The sequence below is a fragment of the Hippocampus zosterae genome, chromosome 9, assembly GCF_025434085.1.
Source record: "Hippocampus zosterae strain Florida chromosome 9, ASM2543408v3, whole genome shotgun sequence".
Lineage (NCBI taxonomy): Eukaryota > Metazoa > Chordata > Actinopteri > Syngnathiformes > Syngnathidae > Hippocampus > Hippocampus zosterae.
Window position 1 is genome coordinate 17,696,167 of NC_067459.1, and position 20,658 is coordinate 17,716,824.

At 41.6% G+C, this 20,658-nt stretch overlaps 2 protein-coding genes across 3 annotated transcripts; both read left to right on the top strand.

Annotated features, from left to right (window-relative positions):
* Positions 1 to 9,580: 9,580 nt before the first annotated feature.
* LOC127607911 (von Willebrand factor A domain-containing protein 1-like) lies at positions 9,581 to 16,393 on the top strand. Of its 2 annotated transcripts, none has more exons than XM_052076675.1 (5): positions 9,581 to 9,799; positions 11,739 to 12,272; positions 13,080 to 13,358; positions 14,299 to 14,574; positions 15,361 to 16,393. In XM_052076675.1, exons 1-5 carry the CDS (start codon positions 9,709 to 9,711, stop codon positions 15,630 to 15,632), a joined length of 1,452 nt encoding a protein of 483 aa, XP_051932635.1. In that variant the 5' UTR covers positions 9,581 to 9,708; the 3' UTR covers positions 15,633 to 16,393. The 2 variants fall into 2 exon arrangements, with proteins under 2 accessions (XP_051932635.1, XP_051932636.1); XM_052076676.1 differs by having other exon boundaries at positions 15,364 to 16,393.
* An 822-nt stretch (positions 16,394 to 17,215) lies between these two features.
* LOC127607919 (olfactory receptor class A-like protein 4) lies at positions 17,216 to 20,658 on the top strand. Its single transcript, XM_052076687.1, has 4 exons — positions 17,216 to 17,691; positions 17,763 to 18,026; positions 18,827 to 19,066; positions 19,754 to 20,658. Exons 1-4 carry the CDS (start codon positions 17,437 to 17,439, stop codon positions 19,964 to 19,966), a joined length of 972 nt encoding a protein of 323 aa, XP_051932647.1. The 5' UTR covers positions 17,216 to 17,436; the 3' UTR covers positions 19,967 to 20,658.

Below are 20,658 nucleotides of genomic sequence, written 5' to 3' on the forward strand. Positions count from 1 at the left end.
CGGTTGAGTGATTTGCTTCATGTATGCATTACTTCAATTTTGCTGTACAGATACAGTAAAATACGTGATGAGTGTAAATTGTACTCCGTATATTAGTACCAGGAAAGGAAAATATTGTTTTTGCCATATTGCATGTGCCAAACAACACAAATACAGATTGTCATATGGAGTAATCCCATTAATAACAATAGACTCCACTGTTTTTCTTTAGTGATGTGACCTTTTCCCCAAAAAAGAAATAAAAGTAAGTTTACTGATTTGATTCCATTGAGTAAATTGCTTAACATTCATGTGAGACAAGACACAAACGAAAAGGTCCAATTAGAAGACAAAGCAAGCCAATATATTCTCATTACGCTAATTGATGTTAACAATATACAATTATGGAAAGAACATCAGATTAGTCAACTGGTGAAACGGTTGAGGTCTATTGTGGTGATGTTCAGGGGCCCTTTAATCAATTGGGCATATTGTCAAATACATCATTGGTACAGATTATAGCATTGTACACGGTACCGTGTGTATTATTAGCATCATAATATGGCTGACATGTTCAATAAAGAACTTTATTGTTGATCAAAATGATTTTGTTTTGAAATATTAAGAGATTGTAAGAGATAAAAATTGTTTATATTTATCTACTTCATCAGGTACACTTCAATCAAATAAGATCCTATCCAAAACCTGTATCGATAATAACAGTAATAAATTATTTGTACTCTTCTCAAACTACAAAACTGTGTATATTTCACCATTTCAGCCAAAACAGTAGGCAAAAGCAAAACATCTCCACAGTCAAGCTAGTTTAGTACTGGGCACTTCTGAATATAAAGCTCACCTTTAAATAAAAAAAAAAAAACAGACAATTTAGCAGCCCACACATTTTGACGAGAACAACTTTGAAGTGATTGAGGTAATGGATGCTTCTGTATGCCCAAAGTGTGTCAAGTGTGCACGTTAATATCAGGCCGGAAAGATGGCAAACATGTCACAGCCGCGCTGAGTCAATAGAACAAATCCATTTGAAAAGCAACACTCAATGTGGATTGAATAATTGCGTTGCATGAAACAGACTTGATAAATACTGTGTACGGCTTAAAGTGTCAGTTTCTTCACTGCCTATGTAAGATGTTACGATGTATATCTGTTTTGTTCTTTCTTTTTGCAGAAATATTCAGTGTTTACAACAGAATATCATCGGGCGAGGAGAGAATTACATGTAACAGTGTTTTAAAAATAGCATACACAAAAACCAATTGCAGTTACAGAAAAACAAATAGATACATTTAGTCAAATCTGGTAGGGGCTATTATTTCGCTGCTAAATTTGTATGATTCCTGACAAGTTTCTCATCTCAATCTATTTCTGGGGATGAGTGGCCAAGCAAATAAAATCCTTTCAGGACTCCGCATAATGGTTCAAACTGTGCTTTTCACATCCTCTGCACACCAAACAACTTTGGGTGTTGAAGCGCTCAAGTGCATAATTACCAGGAGCCAGCGAGACACGTCTCTCTGTGGAGAAACACTTCCAGGGCAGGCCGTAGGCGTGGGGAAGCAAAGACTTTTAATTAGTGCTATGAGCTTCTCCTCTTGATCCATTTAAGAGACACTCATCCACTTAGCTTTTGCCGTGCCAGTTCGGTTTTGGATGAGACATAGCAAGTAGCCTAAGGGGTTAAATTTCGGGCCCTATTTTTTATTTTTTTCAAATAAACGCAAATGTCCAGATTTTCATTTCAGCCCAGGGCTTGCTGCGCATATTTTGCCAATATAGCGTGGCCCAGTCGGGCTCAGCAGGCTACCACAGTGGAGGGAGTGTCTCGTAGATGTGAAATTAGGCATTAGAAAATTGATCTGCTCAAAATACATTAAAAGCAGGCGCAAGGTTGACAGTTGGCCTAACACAACTTATTTTATAAATACTGCTTATGAACAGCGTGCGTCAAGCCCTCACTGGGCTGCACAGCTATGGGGACCGCTCTAACATTCGGGGCTGAGTGGTGAGCATGAAGTGCCCACTTCACGGCGCATATGTGCTCCAGCTCTGTTGATACTCTAGTGTGTAACTAGCATATTACATTTGAAGTGAATGAAAGGGGCCATTTTGTTTGACTACGACTGAAAATTGGCTGTGACCACACTCACATCGGCACAGCCCTCCCTCTGTGCTTATCTGTAACATTTTCAACATCGGCTTTAACCTGCTGTATAGATTTTCCCGGGTTGGGTCACGAAAATAGAACTCCCAGTGCACATGTGAGTGAATGGCTGGGTGTGTGTCTACATTTTGTATGATACATGTGAATGGACTGAGATATTTATATTACGTATGTTTGTCATGCACTGATCGAAGTTTGCAATGCGCAGTATCTGTGTCCGACACGTTTAGAATTTGAAAGATGACCTTAGCATGAAGAAGTCGAAAAAGCATTCAGTCACCCTGACAGCACTTTCAGCCCAAGCAAACGTTGCGAACAATTTGTGTTGTTCATTTGCGTCAGAGTTTACCGCTGGATGAGGCACTTAGTCGAGTCATTCATTTGGAGACGACTGTGATGACAAAGGTCACATGTTAACAAATCTGCACATTGTCAACAACAAACACTCCCATTCCTGAATGAATGTTCATGCAGATGCGTTTCTCAACTCTCAAACAGTCCCATTAATTTCAAGCTGGCTAGACAATATATGACTTTCCTCATAACAACACTGTCTCATCTGCGCTCTTGTTCTTGTTGCTTTATGAAGCACTCAAGCTCAATCTATAAGCCATTTACGACTCTCAATTCATTTCCCTCTTGTGTACTGTCATACAGACACACACGCGTTGCCAGATGTTTGTTATGACCACAAAGTCCCCTTGTACACCCTTTGACCTTCCATTTACAACCATGCTATTCTTAATTAGCTCTTCCCCGGGGGAAAAAAAATATCTTTTTGTTTCCTCCAGCATCAGCCCCTCTGGATTCATTTGCTTTCTGTTGCCATTAAACTAGTGGACATTGCACATCTTTGCTTGCAAGGCAAAGCAGAAAAATGGTGTAGCCGTTAGTAAGTTGTGGTAAGTGGCCGAGTCAGGGAACAAAAAATATTTCCCTCCTTTGTTTGTATGATGTCAGGCCACCACTCTCTATTTGTCTTCAAATTCGACTGTGGACACACAAGCGTTGAGTCTGCCTCTCCTCTTACCCAGCAGAGATAAGAAGGCAAAGACGCAAGCTCCCACTAAGAGATAATCTTCCCTTTCTTTTCCACCTTCTGCCTCGATAATCTCCCTTTAGTCCACGGCAAAATAGCGTGGCTTGTCGCGGGACCCTGTAGGTGGAGGTCCTTCTTGTTTTCTCACATCGAAAATCCATTTTCCATGTTCCACTTCTATCTCATTACAACCTGTCGCCCGTGGCGAGTACATGAAAAGAGGAATCAAGGCAGGCTATTCATGAAACCCCTGCTTCCAAATTCGACAACACACCCTTGCATGATTCAGGATAGGATAGCACAGGAGCACAATAGGTCAGTCGGGCCAATTACACATTCAATCAAGAAATCATACTCACCCAAGGGCTTTAAAAAAATAAAATAAAAAAAATTGTCCCAGTAATCTACTTTTAATGATATGAGTATTTGTTTTGTTCTTCTATTCTATGTGAGAATGCGCGTCATCCGTCCAATTCTGTTTATCGAGCTCACGTGTGAGACTGACACCCAAATAAATGATTAATTATTTCCATCTTGTCAAAAATACCTGAGCTCACAGTCGTTTACATCTATGGCCAATTCTGAGTAGTGCAGTTTTTTTTTATACCAACAACACATCCCGCAACTTTAATGTCAAACAATTCACCATTGAAAAGAAATTAAGAAATGAATGAAAGAAGACAAAGAATGCTGCACGGCGTTTCATATTTCTGAGGTTTGGGTTCGAACGTGTGCGAAGTCTACAAGTTCTCCCTGTGCTTCCTGTGAGGATTTTTTTTTCTGGACACTCGGACTTCATCCCACATTACAAAAATATGATAAATTGTCCATTGGTATTTGTGAATGGCTGTTTGTCCACGTGTGCCCTGTGATTGGCAATCTCGAGTATAACCCACCTACTGTCCAACACTGCCATCATGCATGTCATGATCTGTTTTTCACTCCTATTCGATCAACAAAGTAAAAAAACAGGAACAGAAAGTAAAATGTTCAAAGTTTCTCGTTCATGCAAAGGAGGGCGGGAACATCACATTTGGCTTTCATGGATGATACAAAACAATAAATAAATAAAAAGTTACGATACTAAGTCAGATGCCAACATTGGCTAATTGCTGTCCAAGTTTGCACGTTCACATTCAACAACAACAACAAAAAAAAACACAAAGAAGCTGCAGCATGACAGCATCTGTCATCATCACGGTTAGCCTCGTTTTTAGAGTTTAACTCATACTAATATTTACTTTTCAGCATGGCGATGAATGGTTCCTTTCTGTCCGCACCGCGTCCATCTGTGGATGAGAGTCAGCCGATTGTCTCGGCTCATAGACGACCGTCAACTTGAGGAGCAGAGGTGGTGACATATTCGGGTGATTCTTAAGCAGTTGCGGTGCTGAGCGAAATAACAATGGATGTGTTGAAGAATAGCAGCTATAAAAAAATCACATAAAGAGAGAATCCAAAATTTGAAACAAAGCAGATATACGGTAAAACACCCGCGCAACTATAGCTAAAGAGATTGAACACAAGAGTGCTATTAAACATTCTGCCAACTGCGGATTTTCAAAAATACCGCAGAGCATTTTTGATCAGCCCTTCACCCTCAACCTGTGTGATTATTGCTTTAGTCAGCAGCAAAGCGCCAACTATGTGTGGGGTGTCTCTGTTTGTTCGTCTCGTTTACTTTCAAGTCAGCACTAAGGAACGAATCAATGCAATGAATGACACATCCCTCCTAAGATGCTATCATCATCGCTGCTGCAGTATTTGAATCAAAGCACACACAGAGCATTCCAATATGGGCTCTAAAAGAGACAAATGTGTCAGGTTCACTGCATGAATAAATAGAACAGATGGTTGAAATGTAAAATGCTCCAGTAAACGGATGAGACAAATGAAAACAGTCGGAAATGGACCGAGAATGGAAAACACCTCCAAAGTGTGAATGCGAGCGCAATGGTTGTTTGTCTGAATGTGCAATGTTAATGGCCGGCAACCAGTCGAAGGTGTACCGTACCCGACTAAGCTCACCTAGGAAGCTAAATTGGATATGGATAAAATGGAAGGATGGCACCTTCATGTTTGCCCCCCCCTACCCCTCACCAAAAAATACAAATCTGGTAACATGTAAACAAATAAAACAATGTTTCCAAATGACTTTTCAAAGATCAAATGCAAAAACCTTCCAGGTCAGTTTTCTAAGTACAGTACGCATTGTACTGTCAAATTTTTAATATTTCAGTTTTTTTTACTCCAAATGTAAGAGTGGAAAAACAAAAGGCCAGCACTAAAATGACATTACAGCAAAGTCGGTGAATTTTTTTTTCTCGAAATGATCACTGACTTTTTCTTAAGAATCCATATACCATATCCAGTTCATTTTCAACTCAACTGTATTTGTAGATCACTTTCAAACAGCCACTTTCAAGAGCTTTTAATGTTTTTTCTGCCCCCTGGCCAGCTATAAATTTTACATTCACTTATCTATTAATACGAACTGAACTTGCAGAGACATGACTCATCATCATGAAGTTCACTTGTCTAATGCTGTACCCCAAAGGCAGCACGAGCATCAGAATCGCCAATTATTACATATGTGCCGCTCTTCCAAGTTTGGCTAATGTTAAAGGATGAGGGGAAATTAGCAACACTGAGATTTTGTCCGAGCTTGTAAATTGCTTTGTTGACTTGCTAAAAGAAATGAGTCACTCAAGTCAATTTAGGATTCTGAGATGTGCCTCGCAAAGCCCTTACAGAATTTGTTTGACATACCAAACTTCGTACAGATAAGATGATGATGGTAATAAAGAAGAATACCATATCCAAGGCATGCATTTCACATGTATTTTGTTTTGAGCGATTTTTAGTTACATTTTTGAACAATATTTTTTGAATCGTCGCTTTCTCTTAATATGTGTGTTGAAAGAGCTTCGAAACGCACACCCGATGATATCTCGTGAGACACAAATCGCTGTACTGTGGTTGTGAAAGGTGAAAGTTAACACGCTTTTGTTTGTTTTCACCTGGTGCTTTTGTTCAGAACACCAAATACAGAGGAAAAACGCACGCACCATCTCATATTTGGAAAAAACACGCTATGTTCTTATACATGTTTGTCCCTACAAAAACGAAGACAAAGTTTATTGCAACTTAGCGATAGGACTGTGATGCCACATGTCCAGACAGGCAGCAGACAGATGTCTAAAAACACAGGCATACACACCCACACACGCATGCCCCCCTCCCACACACTCACTCACACCCTGAAAGAAAGGCGGCTACATCCGTACATGTCTGGATAAACAGTCAAGTCATGTCAAGTGCTGCGTAGTCCAGGTCTTCCGCAGCTCGTCACTTCAAAGCTGTCTGAGGGTTTTTCTTGCCACCCAAACTCATCTTGTAAGCAACCCACAACGTGAAGCAAATGCATAATAACACGTTTAAAGGGAATTTCCTGAAAGCGAACATACTCGGTGTACGACAATGACGTAACAGCGGTCTAATGGGTTCTTTTCCTCACCTGTGAGAAGCATTTCCACATGCAAATGGGACTTGCAGTTGAAGCATTGAACACAACCAATAAAGTCATCGCAGTATGAAGTCATAAGTAATATATTTTTACGGGGAATTTGGTTCGCCACGTCAGCTCTCAAATCGTTCTTTCTGACTTCCGGGTTGAGTGACCGCTGGCGCGTTTTGGCTGCCGCTGCTCAACTCGTATTGTTTTGTGTTTTTTGTTATTGTAAAGTGTCCTTGGGTGTCTTGAAATGCGCTTATAAATAAAATGTATTATTATTATTATTAAATTGAATCGTTATTCTGATTAAATTGTTTATTTTAAATTTATTATAAAAATGAATAAAACAAACGAGCCTTCAAAGTGGGTTGGAGATGACCCCACGCAACGTCACTGGCGATTACTTCCGGATCAATGACGCAACTTAAATTTGCAACTAAAATGGGCCATATTTTAAAAATGCATATCTATGGAATTATCTTGTCTCGTCAAAACTCCTTAGACTTAAACTTAAACTTACTTAAAAAGAGCCCACAGGAGAATATGCACCTCAGTCATGCCAATATTTGTCTAGGAGTTTTAAAAAAACTGCTTTGGCAACCATCTTGTGGCATCTATAGGCAATGACCTTTTTGGATGGGTATCACTTTTTTAAAGATTTTTCTGTTCACTCGACATTCTATTTTATCATTTGATAGTTTTATATTGACTGCGTAAAAGTGGTTTTCATGCAAATATGTACTGTGATGATGACTTTACGACTGCATTGGTGTTGGTTAGTTAGCTAATATGTCTTGATTAAAGTTTATAGGAGCTGTCTGGAAAGAGGCACACAAGGCACAGAAGAATCCATGCTGTGCAGAAAAAAAGAATATTTGATGTCAATCGCTCTTCAGCCTACACATAATACAAAACTCCTTTTACATGTCTCATTTCCCCAGTATGGGATAAATAAAGGATATCTTATCTTATTTTTCAAAGATTTAGAGTGAGTGTGTGCTGCACTTGCTGTACAGAACAGAATGAAAAACAAAAGGCCTCCAAACTGCATTGAATCAGTTATTAACAAAGTTGGAGGAATGATTCTAAGGTGGTTAAACTTGGCAGACTTTGCTTACGTGAGCAGAGAAATTCCAGCCGGATATGTGAGCAAGATTTTTTTTAACCATGTATCAACAGACTCCAGCAGCCATTTGAAGTGTTATCTTTTCATCGGCCTGCCAAGACATCCCTCCTCTTACCCATCATGCACCTCTTCACTGTCTGCGGGATCACGCGCAAGAAGTCAGACAAAAACTCAGATAAGACTTAACTCTTCTTTTTTCCAACACCAAACTTAAAGATCCAAATACTTTTACAGACTCACAGCCACTAGGTGGCATATTTGCATGGTTGCTGAGGTTACAGTATGTTATACTGCCACGTATTAACCAGTGCTATTACCGATTTGTTTTTACCGTATTGTCTGTGTTAATTGGTTTTAGAAATGATTGTTCTTACAAAACACTATTTTTCATCAACATCCAGCATGGGAGTCAGCAAAAAGTCATCAGAAAGCCGAATCTCCAAGTAAAAATCTACGCAAAGATCTCTTGAAATAAATCTACTGAGAAGGAATTTTAAAAAATGCAATTACACTTATTATATCTGTTGACAACGTTAGTATGACCTGTCAGGGTTGGCACGGTGGGCGACTGGTAAGCACATCATCCTCACAGTGCGGCAGTGCAAGATTCGCCACTGGGATAGGCTCCTGCATGCCCGCGACCCTTGTGAGGATAAGCGGATCAGAAAATGGATGGATGAATCTATCTATTGCTCCCAACTTATATCTTTATCATGAACTTTAAGAAACCCCTGATTACAAGTAAAAACAATCAATAAAAGACCAAAGGACTGACAGATGAGGTGTCAATCATTTGCCGGGCACACTGTTTGCAGTCACACCCCTGTTGTCTTGAGATGACCTGTCACCTTGGACAGAGCTATGGCAGAATATCCACCTCCAGAAAATAATCCCTCATTTACCGAGAACAAGATATAAGACTAGAAAACAAAAGCAGAGCAAAGATACCTCAAGCAACTGAGAGCATTCAGAAACAAAGTGAAAGTAACGGTAGCCATGTTTCTGCTTCACGGTATCACCTCTTTTTGAATATGAATTGATTGTACAGTCCCATAAAAAAAACATTAAATATCTTTTTGTCACACTCCATTATAAATACGTAAATTATACTACAAGTGTAGCAGTAATGTTGGCTTGTTTACATTGTTAATATTATCTTAGCACTGTTATTTTGTTGAAGCTGGATATGTTTTCTCTATGTGCTTTCATAATTTCATCATGAATGGCCGCATCACAGAATTGCGGATTTGTATATTATTAAAGTGAGGCTACAATGAAATCATTCCAGCAGTTTTAACACCACAGACTTCCCCTCCTGAAATATTTTAAGGACTCCGTTTCTTCCAACCACAGGTCGCGTGACAACGTACAGTATTAGTTCCTTGCGTGCCATTTGTCTTTTCCCACATTTTATATGAACTACAAATATTTTCATGAAAAACAGAAATGGAGTTTAAACCAATCAAATGAAAAACTGTCAGCAGCAGCACGCCGCGGTAAGTGAACGTATCTTCCTGTCCCGTGTGATGTTTACGCTTCGTAATAACGCACAATTGGTATTGATAGTGCAAAGGGGCGTAATTTAGCATTTTTAGCACTGTGCAGTCTGCCCTTTATGTGCCCATTAGACCTGTAATGAATCATTGAATGACCGCGGGCAACGGCTGCCTCCCTTTTACATGTTCGAGCAGCTAGACGACGCGTTCTGGCACCGCGGAACGCTTTCAAACGATGATGTGCTTCCTGGACCAGCACGAGGAGGAGGAGGAGGAGGAGGAGGAGGAGGAAGATGACTCCGCGCAATCGTGCATTGCTAATCAACACTTCCACACTTAAAGGAGAAAAGTTATGTCGTGTGTGACCATCTAATGAGAATGAGGACTATTTTGCCGGGTTGTGTATTTCTGTGGGCGATGTTGCAGCGCGGCAGTTCGCAGCCCGTTGAGTTACCTGACTCAGGTGAGAGAGAACATGCACACCGCGATCATATCTCGACACAGTCATTCTCACAATAAGTAGATTCCGGGTCTATATTTGCGCTCTATTTTTATTTCAGCAAGGGGGCGTAATTCATCTCGACTGTCACTTCATCAGGTACACCAGCACCGTCTAAAAATGCCAATTATTTATTTCCGCCCCACCAATATATATGTATATAAATAGATAGATTCAGACTTGCCTTTTAACAAGATCTATGATATTGTAATTTATTTTAAAAAACATACAGTCACATTAAAAATAATCGAATGTCAAGAATTACAGCGGGGTCGGGGAGGAGATCTTGCCCCAAGTGGAGGAGTTCAAGTATCTTGGTGTCTTGTTCACAAGTGGGGGCAGGAGGGAGCCGGAGATCGACAGGATGATGACTTTATGTATCGGTCTGTCGTGGTGAAGAAGGAGCTGAGCCAAAGGGCGAAGCTCTCAATTTACCGGTCGATCTACGTTCCAACCCTCATCTATGGTCACGAGCTATGGGTCGTGCCCGAAAGAACGAGATCCCGGTTACAAGCGGCCGAAATGAGTTTTCTCCGCAGGGTGTCCGGGCTCTCCCTTAGAGATAAAGTGAGAAGCTCGGTCATCCGGGAGGGGCTCAGAGTCGAGCCGCTTCTCCTCCACATCGAGAAGAGCCTGATGAGGTGACATCTGATTCGGATGCCTCCCGAGCGCCTCCCTGGTGAGGTGTTCCGGGCATGTCCCACCGGGAGGAGACCCAGAGGAAGACCCAGGACACGCTGGAGAGACCATGTCACCCAGGTGGCCTGGGAACGTCTCGGGATCCCCCGGGGAGAAGTAGCTAGGGAGAGGGAAGTCTGGGCTTCCCTGCTAAAGCTGTTGCCCCCGCGACCCGGCCCCGGATAAGCGGTAGATGATGGATGCATGGAAGAATTACAGCTTATCACTTTTTTTCCCCTTTGCTTTAATTCAATGTGCATCATGTTGCTCCTTCACCTGCATGCTAGTTGGCCATCTGGGCGCAGTGTAATATAAATATGTATGGAGCTTGTTACAATTTCATAGTAAGCCACAGTAATATTAGTCGTCCTTCACAGAGGATAAAGTTATATGTCGGTGAGTACGGTTAAATGTCTCATCTACGTGTGTTGCTCCACCGTACGTATTCAACTACCAATCGCCTAAAGGGACAAAGCAACAACAGTGTGTTCGTACTGGGAAAATATTTTACCAAACATAAGAATGTACCACTGTCACTTTCAAAACAGGCACGTGTATCTTTGTTTCCATTATCACTTCTTAGGGTAGGTTATAATTACTAGGCATCCCTAAACTTTTTTTCATCCAGTGGAATTTTCAGGCATCTCTCACATTCACAGATGAGATGCTCAGATTCCACCTCCGTTTTGGATGAATGCAAAGATGCAACATTTCATTCAAGCATCTCCATCTACAAGAGTCAGTCTAGCCCTCATCAGCTTGTGTGTTGTGTCTGTCTCGTTTTATTTTCACCCAGCTTCTTCTCTCACACCCCGAAAGGTATTTGGTGTATGAGCAATTGTCCGCCATTTTTTTCACTCTTTTCCGGCTGTTTTATTTTCTTCCCCTTAAAAAATTAATGATTGTGGGTAATTACTGCAATAAAATATTCCTTTGGTTCCGCTGAGGCTTCAAAAATGGAGGATATGGCCTGCATAAATTTGAACACTCCACCTTGAAATAATTGAAAGATTTTCGGCTCTATAATATACGTTGAGGTCTTTAAGATTCAAAAGATGCACACAAATAAGCAATCAATATCTCATCTTTAATTATCCGGTAGTTGGAGCTGCATCTGATACACATACTGTACCACTGTTTGTTTGAATCCACTTATTTTACAAGTGAGCAAATATATTCTGTGACTCTTCCAAAGTAAGTTGTTTTTCTTCTTTCTCCTGTTTAGTATCGAACTGCTGTGAGGGTGATGTTCTCATATTGCTCGACTCATCAGGAAGCGTGGCCAACTACGAGTTCTCACGCATGCTGGGCTTCACCGCAGCGCTTTTTGAGCCCTTCTCGCTAGGCCGCGGCCACGTGAGGGTTGGGCTGCTGCAAGTGGGGACCAAGCCAGTCCTGGAGTTTGGCCTGGATGTCCACAGCGAACAGAGAAGTCTACAGAAATCTCTGATCGGCATCACACAGCTGCAGGGGAGCACCAACACCAAGGCGGCGCTACGGGTGGCTAAGCGGCTCCTGGCGGACACCCCTGTGCCGAAGGTTCTGCTCTGGCTGACGGATGGCGTTGAGCTGGGGAATGTGGAGGAGCCCATAGCACAGCTGAAGGCGCAAGGGGTTTCTGTGTTAATTGTATCCTCCGTGCACGGCGATTTCCATGTGTTGCAGCGTGTGGTATCCCCGCCTTTGGAGTCCCACCTTTACTCTGTAGACATAGACAACATTGACATCATCACGGAGCCCATGAGAGAGGCTATTATCAGTATGTGTCAATATGTTTGGTATCTGGGTCCAGTATATATGTGTGTTTCGTTATATTTATTTCGGTATTGCTGAAAAATTGCAGAGTACAATGAGATTGCAAAGTTGCCATTTAAAGTTTTACGTCTCTGTCACTGATGAGTTGCGATGACGTACCGGACAATTCTCTGTTTATCATCCAGGGTAGGTGTTTATCACGTTGAAATTCTAGAAACTATCAATGCGAGACAAAATGCAATAAAACAGCAAGCAACTGCCATGCAAATCATCCGGAGCAATTCAGAATCAATCTTTATCTAAATAATATGACAAAGACATCAAGAAGATAACTACAGACGGGAGGTTTATCGAGCTTTGCACCTACTGAGAATTGGAAACGTGGAGATGAGAATGAATTTCAAAATCTGAATGGTCTAAGAAGCACTCAAATTGAGAGTATAATTTAAGTAACATACAGATTCTGAATGCCTTGGCTCGATGAGATTGCCTTTGCAGTGCATAAAGGCTTCAATGTGATTGCACAAAAAAAAAAAAATCATGTGGATGTACACGAAGCAATGCAGCCAAGCGAAATGCTACAAAACGAATACAATAGACTGTTGAGAATAAACTGATTCAGTTTCATGGAAAAAAAATATTAAGAGCTCAGGTTGAAATGTAGGTCAGCGCTTGTGATCGTGTTTCGGCTAACAACATGTTGTGAAAAAGCGCTATATAAATCAGGATGTATTGTATTGTATTGTATCCCGCCACCGATGACGTTTTCAACGTAATTCTCATGATTCCTATGTGTTTGTCTCATTTACAGGAATCATTCGAGCAGAGCGTCTCCGTGCCATTCACGTCACATCCCACAGTGCTGTACTGCAGTGGCGTCCTGTTTTAAGCACACTAAGTGGCTACTACGATCTGTGGTATAGCACCACTGGAAATACACATGCAGAGGCGAGACACATTCTCCCTGGAGAATCCAGCACAGTGGAGCTGACCGAATTGCGACCCGAGACCACCTATTCCGCCTTCCTCCGGCCTGAGTCCAACAAGAGGCTTTTTAATACACTCACTGTGAGCTTCACCACGCTTTCCGGTGAGAATGTTATCATAACGTGAATGCTGAAGGACACTAATGTGAACACCTAATCACCCTTTTCCACCTCCTCTTTATTGGTACTCTTCTATGGTGGTGTTAAAAAGAATTAATAAATAAACAAAGACAGCAAAGCCCTCTTGTGGTGTTAAAACTTTAACTTAGTAATTCTCAAGGTGTGGTTAAAAAGTACCACGAGTGCTCCCTCTAGTGGTATGCGAAAGAATTACTACCTAAGTACTGTTCAGTTGTATTTAACTTTTAAGTTCAACAGTGTACTGTATTTGCATTTGTATTGAAGTACATTCATTCATTCATTCACCTTCCGAGCCGCTTGATCCTCACTAGGGTCGCGGGGGGTGCTGGAGCCTATCCCAGCTGTCTTCGGGCAGTAGGCGGGGGACACCCTGAATCGGTTGCCAGCCAATCGCAGGGCACACAGAAACGAACAACCATTCGCACTCACACTCACACCTAGGGACAATTTAGAGTGTTCAATCAGCCTGCCACGCATGTTTTTGGAATGTGGGAGGAAACCGGAGCACCCGGAGAAAACCCACGCAGGCCCGGGGGGAGAACATGCAAACTCCACACAGGGAGGCCGGAGCTGGAATCGAACCCGGTACCACTGCACTGTGAAGCCGACGTGCTAACCACTGGACTACCGGGCCGCCTGAAGTACATTTAATGCAATATATATATATACACTAGCTGGTTCGCCGCCCTCCGGGTGGCTCATCAGCTAGTTCCCGCGGAAGGCTGGACGCGCAATATATTTATAGATATATATATTAGGGTTTGGGATTTTCTTTTTTTGTTTTTTGCTTGACACCATCCCAGCTTCACAGTTGTTGTTTTTTTTTTTTTTTTTTAATTAATCCGAGATGCAACTTAATTTTTTGTCATAATTATCCTGTTGCTTCTTCTCTCCCACCTTCAGGCATTTTAAGCCTAGCAGTGGTGTCAGTGCACGACGCCGGCCCCCGTCAGACACGAGTAAGCTGGGGTCCCCTGCAACCAGCTCTGGTTCAGAGATACACCGTGGAGTATGGAGCCATTCCAAGCGGAGCTGTACGCACTGTGATTGTCGAGAGCCGCCAGAACTCCACTATGCTCACCGACCTGGAGCCAGGAACGGTGTACCTCGTTACAGTCAGTGCTGTGTACAAGAATGGAAAGAAAAGAGCCATGTCTGTGAAAGCATGCACTCAAGAAGGTGTGTGAACATGTCATCTTGCTCATGTTATTTAAAATTTTAATTTACAAAAACATCAACTTTATTCCAAGTTATCATGTCACTCTATAGCCACGTTTCCACCAAGCACTACAGTCCAGTTTGGGTAGGCAAGGTGTGGATGTGTCAGCAACGTAAACAGTGTGACATCATAGCGGCAATGACATCAGAATCTGAATCATCTTTATTGGCCAAGTATGTAGAACACACAAGGAATTTGTCTCCGGTATAACACGCTGCATTAGTATCATCATAAACAAGGACATGACAAATAAGTATGGAAGGACATTGCGTTTCTTGCCAATCAAGTCAACAAAGTAGAGGACGACAACACAATAATTGAAGGACAGGAGTAGAGGCCATCCAGCACTTTATGTTCGTCTTTTAGCATATGGCTGTTTATTACAAGAAGACAAGATTTGTGTGGTATTCATTACAGAGGTGTTTTTACGTGAAAACTAAAAGGTATTACGATCCATCACCAGAAAAACTTCATTATTCTTTATTTTACAATACCAGTTATAATATTAATAGTGAGAGATGTAAATGAAGGGATGAACTAACAGCCGTCACCTTCTGTAAGCGGAAAACAAAAACGTCCTGGTTATTTTTCTTTCAATTTTGCAGCATGAATGCAAATGGAGCCGCTAACTAGTGGTCGACAGTGGAGTTACACAGGAAATACATAGTACAAATGGATCAAGAAAAATTTGGTCTTGGGCACATTCCGAGTTTATTTATCCTGCTTTGTATCTTCTTTTTAATCAGCAGCAGCGACTTTGCCCGCCCTCGCTGACCTTCAGTTGACTACTGCGACCCATGACGAGGTGCAGGTAGAATGGAAGGCCGAGCAGCAGGGCCTGGGAGGATTCTGGCTCAACTTTGAGAAAAGGGGCACTTATGACTCCTATTCCACATACCTGCCGCCGTCCTCGCACTCAACGCAGCTCATAAATGTCGCACCGAGCAGCCGTGTGTGCGTGTCCCCAATCTACGGCTCGGGCCGAGGAGAGGGCATATGCTGCACAACAGAAAAGTAAACAGCTTAACGGAGCTGAATGTCTCTTCAGGTTTTTTTATTTTTATTTTTTTATTTATTTTTATTTTTTTACTGTTTTGCTTATTCGTGAAAATGCAATATCCGCCTTCCTGGATTAACGAGAGAATACTGCAATCTAACATCTGGTGAACATTCTGCATTTGGAGTGCCGAGGCACAAGATAACATGTGCAAGACTGAGTATTCTTCTTTCTTAAATAAATTCCAAGGAGGAAATTACATGTCCTGACTGTGGCTTGGCAATAACTAATATTGATTCTTAAACAAACCCTTAAACATATGTTTGGAACATAACTTCCATCACACACCTAATCAAGTTTCATACTTACTTAATACATGTTTCTGTAGACATAGGCTCAAGTAGTAGCAACATGTATTTGGAACAATTCAATTTTTGATTTTTTTTTTGTCTTATCTGAGGTGGATGTAACCTACGGGGGGGAAGTAGTATTCAGACAATTATTTGATTTTTATTAACAGGCTTTTTAATTGTTTTAATGGCTTACACTAAGACAGCAGCTTTCCTATTTAACACAACATTTAAGTTGTTGCCTCCCCCAGCCACTCTCTATCTAACTAACAAGCTCTGCACAAACAAGCTCATCCAACATACCCTCTAGTAAGCCCTGAACAAAATCTTAAGTATTATTATGATTATTATTATCTTTTTATGTTTATTTATGCTTGTGTTGTTCTTGTATTCTTTTTCCTTTTGTTAAATTAAAGTAAAATATCGAAAATATTGTGTTGCAAATGTTCCTATCTTTAGTTTTCTATGGAGGATATTGGTATACAATCCACAATTATGATCAGATGGGCTCCTTCCTTGTTCTGATGTTTGCTTGGTTATGGCGCCATCCAACGGCTATGGTTAGAACTTACATTGAATGGCCCATTCAATCCATGACTGTGGAGACCCTTCCGTGTTCCACCCGAATGAATTCAAGTGTATCGGAATATTTCCCTCCCTGCCCCGTTCTGGAAGATTTCTGACTAGTTTAGCAAGTGTCACTAATTAGCACCGAAGCTGCTCAGCTTCTCCAAGATGGCGATGATCAGAACATTTGCGGCCTTTCTCTCTCTCTCTCTCTCTGTCTCTCTCTCTCTCTCTCTCTCTCTCTCTCTCTCTGTCTCTCTCTCTCTGTCTCTCTCTCTCTGTCTCTCTCTCTGTCTCTCTCTCTCTCTCTTTCTCTTTCTCTCTCTCACACACACGCACACACATTGAAACAATACCGTATACGGGACTGTACAGTTCTGAAGCGCTCTCACACACTGCTGAAAGGTTCTCACACTCACGCTGACAGTAGCTGAGACAGGGATTCATTTGTATTTCTCCGACCGAGGAGCTCCCACGTTAAATGCTTGACAGTGGACGCATTCTGTTCTGCCGCTCTTTTCTCAATATGATTTTGAGTTGGGTCAAAATAATATCAACGGTCTTCCACTTCCCTCAGGACCATGGAGTGCAAATGAAGCATTTCATTCAGGATAGGCTGATTAATCACTTGTGGTTCATTAGCATGCACCTTGAGCTCCCCCCGGAGAGCAACTTCCTCTCACCTGTGAGAGCCTAACGAGGAATTACACAAACTGCCTCATCTTCCTTGGCTGACCCTGACTGGGAACATCTTGCAAAAGATCCCCAAGTCAGTTTGGATGACAACCAGAGGATTCACATTCGCATGATCAGCAGCAAGAATGAAGCTGCAGCATCCTTTGGTACGTGTGACCATCTTTTAGTGGATTTTTACAGTTGAGGAGAAAATAACTCCAGCGGACGTCGCCATGGAGGACGGGGAGCTGGTAGGAATGGGACTTCGCATCTCGGTGTCCCCTCTCCAAATAGCCATGTACATCATACTAGTGCTGCTGGGCATCCTGGGTAATACCACCGTGATCGGGGTGATCAGTAGAAGCGTGTTCATGGAACGCGGCCGGGGACAGAACTCGGACATCATCATCATCAACATGGCCTTGTCCAATTTGTTGGTGTCGGTCATGAGGAACACACTGCTGGTCATCTCAGACATTGGACTGGAGGTAGGTGGATGTCAATCGACTTAAAAGCCTGACACTTTGTTTTATAACTTCATTGCGCACATTTCCCACAGCTGTATTCCTCAAAGGAGTGGTGTCAGTTTCTCATGGGTGTGTGGGTGTGGCTGCGCTCGGTCAACGTGTGGTCAACACTCTTCCTCAGTGCCTTCCACCTTCAGACTTTAAGACGAGTGGCTCCCAATATTAGTACCCTTCGTACACCCCGAGGGGTTCCTAATACCCTTCTACTCAATCTGGCCTTCATCTGGTTTCTCAATTTTTTATATTCCATTCCTGCATATATCTTCTCCACGAATGGAAACGTGAACACCACAGAGGTGAGCGCCTGATCTGTGTTTGTTTTAGTTTTTAAAGACTGCAATTAACTATGTTTTGATGACATTCCCTCGTAAATGTTTTCTTGTTTTTCCCTACATTGTAAACCAGGAACCTGTGATTTGAGAAACTGGAAGTTTCTGGGTATTCATTTCAACATAACATACAATCATTCCATATTATTAAGCTAACGCCAATGACACAATAATTCATTCGCTTGACAATTTTTGAGTAAAGTGTTATATCACCAGAAAATGGAAACATACATTAACCATGTATGGTATTTGCCTTATACATTTTTTTGGGGGGGGAGTGCAATATGTAGAAAATTATTCATATTCTTACCCAATACTGTATAGTTGAATCAAATGTTAAACTACAAATTACCAGGAGCCTTTAGTTGCCTTGTGTATGACATATGGTGTGTATGACATATGGTGTAGAAATCAAACTGTCTCGCCTTGCCTCGAGTGGTACAAAAGATGGTTTCCTCAAAATTGACCATTAAATTATTGAAAATTATGCTGTAAAAAATGCACATAGGTCATGGGCATATTTATGAATTAACCGAAAATAGCAAAATATGTGGTCTTGGTGACCGGAGGAACATTTTGGGCAAATGTAAGCATATCATGAGCACCTGGTAGCCCTTCACTTACAATGGCCAAAAGGTTTAACCTTGGTCTCATCAGACCACAACAAAATATTCCAAACTCTTGGGGAAAATGTCATAGCATTTGAACAGGGGCATGTAGACTTCTTATATTCACTGTACAAAAAGACTTCTTTGCCTCTTCACCAGACACTGATGCTTGTGAGCAGCACAACACGCCCTTTGCTGGGATGCGTGTGGAACTTCCCCTATTCCTTCAGCGGCTTGTCATACGCCACCACCTCCATGGTGATCCACGAGACGATTCCAATCATCCTGATGGTCTTTACCAATGTGGGCTCGCTGTACACACTCTACACGCACGGCAGGACATCCGTGAAAGGCGCACCCGTCATGAAAAGGGTGCCAGCTGAGAGACGAGCAGCCAAGGTGAGAAATGTTTTGTGAACGGTCACTGGAAAACTGCCACATGGAGCATTATGGTGACATATTTTTGATTACATTAATTTTTAATAACATTTTTATGAGCTTTGATGAGACTTCAATCACACTTTTTGGGCTCAAGGGGTGCAGTTCTTACATATAACACATAATCAAATAAAAATTGTACCCATGTTTAAAAGAAGTTCAAAATTACAAAAATTTAAATAGTTTAATGTACTAAGGACTACTTTTTTCCAAGATAAAAAGTCACGAGAATAAAATCTGATTTTTCCAAGATAAAGCTTCCATATCATGACAATAAAGTCAAATATTGACTTCCAAAATTCAACCTGATTCTCATAATTGGCTTCAGTGGAGTTGACGCTATCTGCAGCAAAATCCGTATGGCACTTGTCAATTTCTGAAATACAAGCTTTTTTATTATTATTAGACATATGCAACTGTTAGTAGGTGTGGCTCTATTTTTATCTAGAGTTTGTCTACTTTTGCCGTTGAAATAGCCAACTGGTTTATTATGTTTATTTTTTTGGCAGGCAGGTCCCCACATGTGGGTATGCACTTCATAATTTTTTTCAGACCACTAAACGAGTCACGTAGCTCCGAGGGGAAGACGAACTCCAGTTCGCCAACCTGCAGATTAAATCCATTATTCTGATGTCTATTCTTCAACAGGTGATTCTTGCCCTCATCATGCTCTTCATCGTGTCATGGGGCACCAGCATCATCTCCGTCAACTACTTCAATTACAACCGTGGCACCTCGGCAGATTTTCTGCTGGTCATCGCTCGTTTCGCCAACATCATCTTCATCGCCATGTCACCCATGGTTCTGGCAGTGGGCCACCGCCGACTCCGCTCTTTCATTAAATCTTTTCTCTCTCACTGAAGGGCTGCTGGCAAAGCACAAGGACCCACCGTAGCCATTCACTGGACACTTCATTAGGCACATATTATGAGATACAATTCAAGTTATAGTTTTTTTAAAAAAATCAGACCCATTTTTGAGCTTTACTGTGATTGTTGTTGTCGCTGGTGGCCGCAGTGAAATCTAAGGGTTAGCACATTTGTCTCACAGCTCTGAGGTTCCAGTCTGAACCTCATCTTACTAGGCCTCATTGTATAAAGTGTGTGTTCTCTCTGTGTTTACTTGTGTTTTCTATCAGGACTGCCGTTTCCTCACACATTTTAAATGGGTACATTGAAGACTAAATTGCGCATTGATGTGTATGAGAGAAAATTGGGTTTTTCAGCCATTTTTGTGAACCACCACAATCTAACAAATAACAGTAATAATCATAATCATATAAGCCCAATTCTACACGTTACAGTATTACATCTCAGACAAGAGGGATCAAGCATTTGTACTCACATTCAGAACAATGGACAAATTGGAGGATTCTTTTTGCACTACATTTTTCAAATATGGCGAGAAGCTGAAATAACGACAGAAAACTTTCACAGAAGGGTCTGATCCGAGATTCAAGCCCGGAGCCTCTCGACTATGAGCAGACATGCCAACAACGACGCAACTGTGCTGCCATTTGTAAAATCAATCTGTGTAAAATAACACTTCAAACA

Excerpts from the sequence above, each read along its gene's own strand:
- LOC127607919 (XM_052076687.1), top strand. The coding sequence starts at position 17,437 with ATGGAGGACGGGGAGCTGGTAGGAATGGGACTTCGCATCTCGGTGTCC. Across the intron at positions 18,027-18,826 it reads GAAACGTGAACACCACAGAG|ACACTGATGCTTGTGAGCAG; the intron begins GTGAGCGCCTGA and ends CCTCTTCACCAG. Across the intron at positions 19,067-19,753 it reads CTGAGAGACGAGCAGCCAAG|GTGATTCTTGCCCTCATCAT; the intron begins GTGAGAAATGTT and ends ATTCTTCAACAG.
- LOC127607911 (XM_052076675.1), top strand. The coding sequence starts at position 9,709 with ATGAGAATGAGGACTATTTTGCCGGGTTGTGTATTTCTGTGGGCGATG. Across the intron at positions 12,273-13,079 it reads CATGAGAGAGGCTATTATCA|GAATCATTCGAGCAGAGCGT; the intron begins GTATGTGTCAAT and ends TCTCATTTACAG. Across the intron at positions 13,359-14,298 it reads GAGCTTCACCACGCTTTCCG|GCATTTTAAGCCTAGCAGTG; the intron begins GTGAGAATGTTA and ends TCCCACCTTCAG.